The sequence below is a fragment of the Olea europaea genome, unplaced genomic scaffold, assembly GCF_002742605.1.
Source record: "Olea europaea var. sylvestris unplaced genomic scaffold, O_europaea_v1 scaffold586, whole genome shotgun sequence".
NCBI lineage: Eukaryota > Viridiplantae > Streptophyta > Magnoliopsida > Lamiales > Oleaceae > Olea > Olea europaea.
Genome location: NW_019264200.1, coordinates 495328 through 503251, shown reverse-complemented (window position 1 = coordinate 503251; position 7924 = coordinate 495328). Strand labels below are relative to the sequence as shown.

At 35.1% G+C, this 7924-nt stretch overlaps 1 protein-coding gene across 1 annotated transcript; it reads left to right on the top strand.

The window, feature by feature from the left end:
- The first annotated feature begins 1086 nt into the window (after positions 1-1086).
- Positions 1087-2001, top strand: LOC111389376. Its single transcript, XM_023014298.1, has 2 exons — positions 1087-1134; positions 1279-2001. Exons 1-2 carry the CDS (start codon positions 1087-1089, stop codon positions 1999-2001), a joined length of 771 nt encoding a protein of 256 aa, XP_022870066.1.
- The last annotated feature ends 5923 nt before the right edge of the window (positions 2002-7924 follow it).

Genomic DNA, 7924 nt, shown 5'->3' with positions numbered 1-7924 from the left:
ATTGGTTACAACTCCATATAGTTGCTTCAAATGAAGAAGATACCATCTTTTCTTCTTATTTATGTTACCTTCTTGCATTCTGTCAATCTAGATAATTTTTAAGCTATTTACCATTTACCCAATATTAAATAATCGAACACAAGATTGAAGGTTGAGGCACCAGGAATCCTCCCAGATGGCTGCAAGAATGGACACAAACCATTCTGCAAAAAGAATTCTTTCATTTCACAAATAAGAGAGAAAGGGTTAATTAAATAATTAGGCACATGAATATTTGGGCTTTTATGGTTCAATGACTTTAAAGACAGAAAGCTGCTGCAATCTGTGATTTCATTCCTTCTGCTAGTAGGCCAAATAGGTTGCTACGTTTACCGTGAGGGGACTGCTAGTATTTTTCTTTTCAGGAAATAAGTGACGTTGCCATTTTTTGGCCAAGTGTTGCAACTTTTTTGGAAGGATGCATGTTTTGGCCCACACTACTTCTTTTGCAACCTTTCTACATCTATAAATAGAACCCTATAGACATGATTTTGGGAACACCAATTGCATTGAGCATTCATTCTCCTCTTGCAATTCCCTTCTTTCTAATTCTATAGCATTTCATATATTTCCTTTGTAGAGGGGAAATTATGTTAAAAGTTCGTCGGTTTATTGTGGTTTGAAATGCTGCTACCACAAATTGTGAATCCACTGTATCTTGGGAGACAGGTACCATTCACCGTGAGCACTGTAGCGGGGCAATTTGTCTTAAGGAAAGAAATAACGTTTCGCCTTGGATTATTCTCTATTTCTACTCCTTCTTAATCCTTGTTTTGCGTAATCTTTATACCGAAACTCTGTCCAAATTTTCATTCATATAAATTGTGTTTTGATCACGCTCTTGCGGGTTAAAACTGATCAAACAAATATATCAAAAATCAACCCTTACATAACCCTTTTTATAAGTCGTTCCAACAATCTTAAGACAAATTGTGTGTCTTTGTGGTTGGTTGTGGGCAAACATTACTTTGTTTAAATAGTGCTTTGTGTACTATTCCTCCACCGATATTATTATCATTTTGTTGAACTTCTGTTATACTAACAGAAATGACTACCATCGGGACTTTGTCAAGTCAAAATGGTTCCAATAATATGGTACCACCTATGGCCATACCGTTGCATAATACTACTATTCCACATGGGGAAAATTCGAAAAAATTTGTAGGAATAGAATTCAAGAGGTGGCAACAAAAGATGTTGTTTTATCTCACCACTCTTAATTTGGCTAAATTTTTAAAGGAAACTGCACCGGCTGTACAAGAAGGGGAAAATAATCGTGAATCGATTATTGCTTTGAATGCATGGAAACACTCGGACATCCTATGCAAGAACTATATCATAAACGTATTGGATAATACACTATATGGGGTGTATAGTTCAAAGGAATCAGCCAAGGAACTATGGGATTCTTTGAAGACAAAGTACAAGACCGAGAATGCCGGAACAAAGAAATTCATTGTTGGCAAATTTTTGGACTACAAGATGGTAGATTCCAAAATCGTAATTATTCGAGTGCAAGAGATTCAAGTCTTGTTACACGACATCCACGTCGAGAAAATGGAATTGAGTGAATCATTCCAAGTGACTGCTATTATTGAGAAACTCCCTCCTATGTGGAGAGATTTCAAAAATTACCTCAAGCACAAACGCAAGGAAATGAACTTGGAAGAATTGATTGTGCGCTTGAGGATTGAAGAGGACAATCGAAAAACTGAACGAAGGCTGGTTGATCAAGATGGTGCAAATTTTGTTGAAATGGAACCAAATGCAATAAACAAGAAACAAAAGGCTCCTAATTATGTACCGCGAAGAGACAATTCCAAGAAAGCTAAGAAGTTCAAAGGGAATTGTTACAACTGTGGCAAGGTTGGACATCATTCAAGTGAATGCTCAAGCCAAAGAAGAATGCTCAAGCCCACATGGTTGCAAATAACACTCTATCCAATGGACTGCAAGAAATGAGTTTATCTGTAGTAGTGGCTGAATGCAACATGATTGGAAATACTAGAGAATGGTGGATTGACACCGGCACTACCCACCATCTGTGTGCGGACAAGGGGATGTTCTCCAACTATCAAGAATTGAATGGGGAACAACTATTCATGAAAAATTCTGCAAGTTCCAAAATTGAAGGACAAAGCAAAGTCACTTTGAAGATGACATCTAGGAAAGAACTCGTCCTCAACAATGTCCTACATGTGCCGGATATAAGAAAGAATTTAGTGTCCGGGTCTCTATTTAGCAAGAATGGTTTTAGACTTGTATTTGCATCCGATAAATTTTTATTGTCTAAAAATAAAATATATGTAGAGAAAGGATACATGTGTGATGGAATGTTCAAGTTGAACGTTCTTACAATTGTACCGAAGCAAGTCGTTATGAATAAAACTATAAATTTCGTTTACTTGCTTGAGCCTTCATATTTGTGGCATAGTCGATTAGGACGTGTGAATTACAAATCGTTGCGCAAACTAATGAATCAAAGTTTAATTCCGGCGCATAAAATCAATCCTAATCATAAATGTGAAATATGTGTTGAAGCAAAATTGGCTGAAACACCGTTCCATTCAATACAAAGGAACACAACCTCTCTTGAATTGATCCATAATGATATATGCGACCTGAAATTTGTACGAACTCGAGGTGGTAATAAATACTTTGTGACATTTATTGATGATTGTACAAAGTTTTGCTATGTCTTTCTTTTGAGAAGTAAAGACGAAACCTTAGATACATTCAAAACCTATAAGGTTGAAGTTGAAACACAACTTAAAAAACGAATAAAAAATATACGTAGTGATAGAGGAGGTAAATATGGGGCACCGTTTGAAGACTTTTGTTCTGAACATGAAATTGTTCATCAAACAACGGCACCTTACTCTCCTCAATCAAACGGTGTTGCAGAACGCAAAAATTGAACACTTAAAGAAATGATGAATGTCATGTTAATAAATTTTTACTACAGAACATGTGGGGGGAGGCTATTTTAACGGCAAATAGTCTTCTTAATAAAATACCTCTTAAGAAAATGGAAGAGACACCATATGAACTATGGAAATGTCATCCTCCATCCTACCAATACTTGAAAGTGTGGGGGTGTTTGGCTAAGGTTGAGCTACCTATGTCTAAACAAGTGAAAATCGGTCCTAAAACGATAGATTGCATATTTATTGGATACGCCAATAATAGTAGTGCATATCGATTTCTTGTATACAAATCCGAAATACAAGACGTATATGAAGGGACCATAATTGAATCAAGGAATGCGACATTCTTTGAAAATATTTTTCCTTGCAAAGATAAGGAAAATACGAGTTCTAACAAGAGAACATATGAAACTACCAATGGAAATTCAAATGAGGAAGAACCAAGGCGTAGTAAAAGGGCTAGGACTTCCAAGACATTTGGCCCAAATTTTCTAACCTATATGGTAGAGGATGATCCAAAGACTTTCGATGAAGCAATATCTACACCGAAAGCACCGCATTGGAAAGAAGCTATTAATAATGAGATAGATTCTATAATGCAAAACCATACATGGGAGTTGGTTGATTTACCTCCCACTAATAAGACTTTAGAATGCAAATGGATATTCAAAAAGAAATTGAAAACTGATGGATCCATTGATAAATATAAGACTAGATTGGTTGCTAAAAGATATAGGCAAAAGGAAGGACATGATTTCTTTAATACCTACTCACCCGTTACTAGAATCACGTCGATAAGGTTGTTAATTGCAATTGCGACAATACACAATCTTGAGATTTATCAAATGGATGTAAAAATAGCATTCCTAAATGGTGAGTTAGAAGAGGAGATTTACATGAAGCAACCTGAAGGGTTCGTTTCTCCTAATCAAAAACATAAAGTGTGTAAACTTGTTAAGTCCTTATATGGATTAAAATAGGCTCCTAAACAATGGCACCAAAAGTTTGACAAAACAATGTTGTCAAATGGATTCAAGATCAACGAATGTGACAAATGTGTATATATTAAACATACACCGTATGCCTATGTAATTGTTTGTCTATATGTGGATGACATGTTAATAATGGGCAATAGTCACGAAATGTTACTTAACACCAAAAAGATGCTAACAAAGTATTTTGATATGAAAGATATGGGTGTGGCAAATGTAATCCTAGGGATTAAAATCTCTAGAACGCAGGATGAAATTGTACTTTCACAATCTCACTACATAGAAAAGGTACTTAAGAAGTTTGACGTGTTTGAGGAGAGTCCTGCGAGAACTCTTCTTGATCCGAGTATACACTTAGTCAAGATTACGGGAGAAAGCATATCACAACTAAGGTATTCACAAATAATTGACAGTCTTATGTATATTACAAACTGCACTCGACCGGATATTGCTTTTGCGGTGAATAAACTTAGTAGATTTACAAGTAATCCAAACCGTGATCATTGGAAGGCTTTGATGAGGGTTTAACGTACTTGAAGTATACCTTAACCTATGGATTACACTTCACAAAATATCTTGGGGTATTAGAAGGATATTGTGATGTGAATTGGATATCCGATATAAAGGATTCCAAGTCCACTAGTCGTTATGTATTCACCATTGGTGGAGCTGTTGTGTCATGTAAATCAACAAAGCAAACATGCATAGCTCGATCAACGATGGAATCTGAGTTTATTGCTTTGGACAAAGCTGGAGAAGAAGCAGAATGGCTTCAAAATTTCTTAAAAGATGTTCCATGTTGGCCGAAGCCAGTACCTGCTAAGTATACATTGTGATAGTCAATCAGCAATTGGAAGGGCTCGAAGCAGCATATATAATGGTAAATCTAGACATATTCATCATAGACACAACACCATTAAGTAACTGATCTCAAATGGCGTTATCTCCATAAATTATGTGAAATCAAAGGAGAATATTGCAGATCCACTGAAGAAAAGTTTGTCTAGAGATCAAATGAGTTGCCTATCGAGAGGATTGGGATTAAAGCCTACTACGTAAGAGTTTTTGCAATGGTAACCCTACCTTGTTGACTGTAGATCCCAAGATCTTAGTTCAAAGGGACAACTAAGTTGTGAAAATTCCATGAAGTACTTAGGAAATTAGAATTTCTAACTCATTCCTATGATACTAAAGTGCTTTCTGTAGAGTAAATAGAGGCTAAGATTATCTTTTAATGATTCCTATATCTTGATTAAGTCAAGTGGAGTAGGGTAGAATACTCTTAATAGGAGGTCACCTATGTAAGTGTGAAGTGGGGCCGCTTCAATAAGAATTGTTTAAGGTTTAAATTCTTTAAACACTTATGAAACCAAGAAGGGTTCAGGGCCAAAATGAACCAAGTCATGAGAACTAAGTACAGAATAGGGAAGATATCTATGTGAGTACTGTTGTTTTGACTTACACCAAAGGCTGAGTGGCTCAAGACCTATGGTTCACCAATTAGCCGAGTAAGTCCGATAGTATTTCACTAAGGGAGGTTCAAGGCCAAAAGCCACCATTCCTGATGCAGTATTTTTTTACACCCTCTCTACGTTGCATCATATCATCGCATTTGCATATACGCACCCGAATTTTCATTCATGTGGGGGATTGTAGGAATTGGTTCAAATAATTAAATGAAAAGGTGTGTAAAAATGGAAAATGAAAATGTGTTACTACTTGTCAACTTTGACCAAATATTCGACCTTGATCCGATGGTTAAATTATAAAATTAAATAGACCAACTTATTCTACTCGTCGAGTAGATCGTCGTGGTATATTTGAAATTTCGAAACCAAATCCGAATGAATGAGAAATTGCGGATCAAAATTGGAAGAAATGAAGTGTTGCAACTTTTCGAAAGGTGCAGATTTTGGCCAAGTGTTGCAACTTTTTTGGAAGGATGCATGTTTGGCCCACACTACTTCATTTGCACCCTTTCTACATCTATAAATAGAACCCTATGGACATGGTTTTGGGAACATCAATTGCATTGAGCATTCATTCTCCTCTTGCAATTCTCTTCTTTCTAATTCTATAGCATTTCATTCATTTCCTTTGTAGAGGGGAAATTCTATCAAAAGTTCATCGGTTTCTTGTGGTTTGAAGTGCCGCTACCACATGTTGTGAATCCATTGTATCCTAGGAGACAAGTGTCATTCACCGTGAGCACCGTAGCGGGGCAATTTGTCTTAAGGAAAGAGATAACGTCTTGCCTTGGATTATTCTCAATTTCTACTCCTTCTTAATCCTTATTTTGCGTAATCTTTATACCGAAACTATGTCCAAATTTTCATTCATATAAATTGTGTTTTGATCACGCTCTTGCGAATTAAAACTGGTCAAACAAATATATCAAAAATCAACCCTTACATAACCTTTTTTATAAGTCATCTCCAACACCATTTTATAGAGAAAAGTCGAAATAGGAAAACTCACATTGGATCGAGGATAGTCTGCCCGGACAAGATCCCACGAGTGGACAAAAATTCTCTGTACTTTGATGACAATGTATCGTTCCATAGTGTAGGTTACTTCCATCATCTTGTACTTGAACTTCACCATGACTAAGCAAACTTGCGTTGATTGACTACACTAGCTGATCGGGTTCGTGTTAGATCAGATTAACTAAATTAACCTGTCGTTCCCTATTTTAAATCTCCATTGTGGATTTATTCATGATGGGCACAACCATATGCAAGTAACGGCAGAATATTAAGTTATATCAGTTAATAAAACACCTAATCGAATAACTGTAATCCACCGGTTTAGTCTAGCAAAAAACAAAAGATGAAAAGAAAATGGTGAAAGAGGAACATGGCGCATATTTTGGAAGTTTCGGTCAAAGTCAGCTGCGTAGGACAAAAGAAAAGAGAAATCGAGGAGAAAAAAAATAAAAGAGACAGAAATAGGAAATTGGACAGTGATAAATTCATGGAAGGACGAGAAATACCAATGTTTTAAAAATCAGATCGATCATCGATCTGGAAAAGAGGAAGGATCAAGAGTCAAAAGGTCGAACCAAAATCGAACCGGAGTCGAACAGGTGACTTTTATAAAATAAAATAATATATATACATTTACAATAAAGAATGAAAAGTAAATATTTATATTAAATCACAAAACCAATCAATTACAATCAACCAAGTCTAAGTGCTACTCAATCCAATTATATAATTTAAAATAACTTAATAAATCAATAACATAAAGTAAACAGTAATGTCAATAACTGAATAACATGAAAACTTAAATAGCTGACATTTAAAAGTTGCACATCAACTATCATCAATAAAAAATGTCAAGTAATATTTGGAACCAAAAAGTACACTAAATATAAAAAAAATTAAGCCCTTTGTTTGAGCCACATTATTTCAAGAGGAATGCATTTTTGAATAGTGTATTGATGGAAAATGTGTGGTTAAAAAAAAAGAAAAATTTTTGGATTTGCGTGTAATATTATTTTATTAAAGAGTGTGTGGTTGAAATGATATCAAATTACTATTTAAAAATGTATTTTTTGAAAGAATGTGGATCAAACACACTCTAAATAGTTAAATTTCGCCTTCATTTTCATCTATAAGCGTAACCCCTTGATTACTTCCACAATCACTTGAACCACCAAAATGATGAATAACGTCCAGTGTGTCTAAATCTCCCATCTCTTGAATATTAATCTCATCCTTATTTTCATTGTCATCTAAAATACAAAAATAAGAAACAATATATTAGATAAGAATACATGCCTAATGTAAATGGAAAAAGAAAGATTAAAACAATAAGTTAAAATTATTACACTTATGAACCTTGAACATTATTATCAATTTCATGATCGTTGACATTGGAAATTGCATTTTCTTCATAAATAGCATTATCTAAGTCTTCATACTCGAAATCTTGTGGTGGTACTTCTTCCTCTATCCAAAAGTG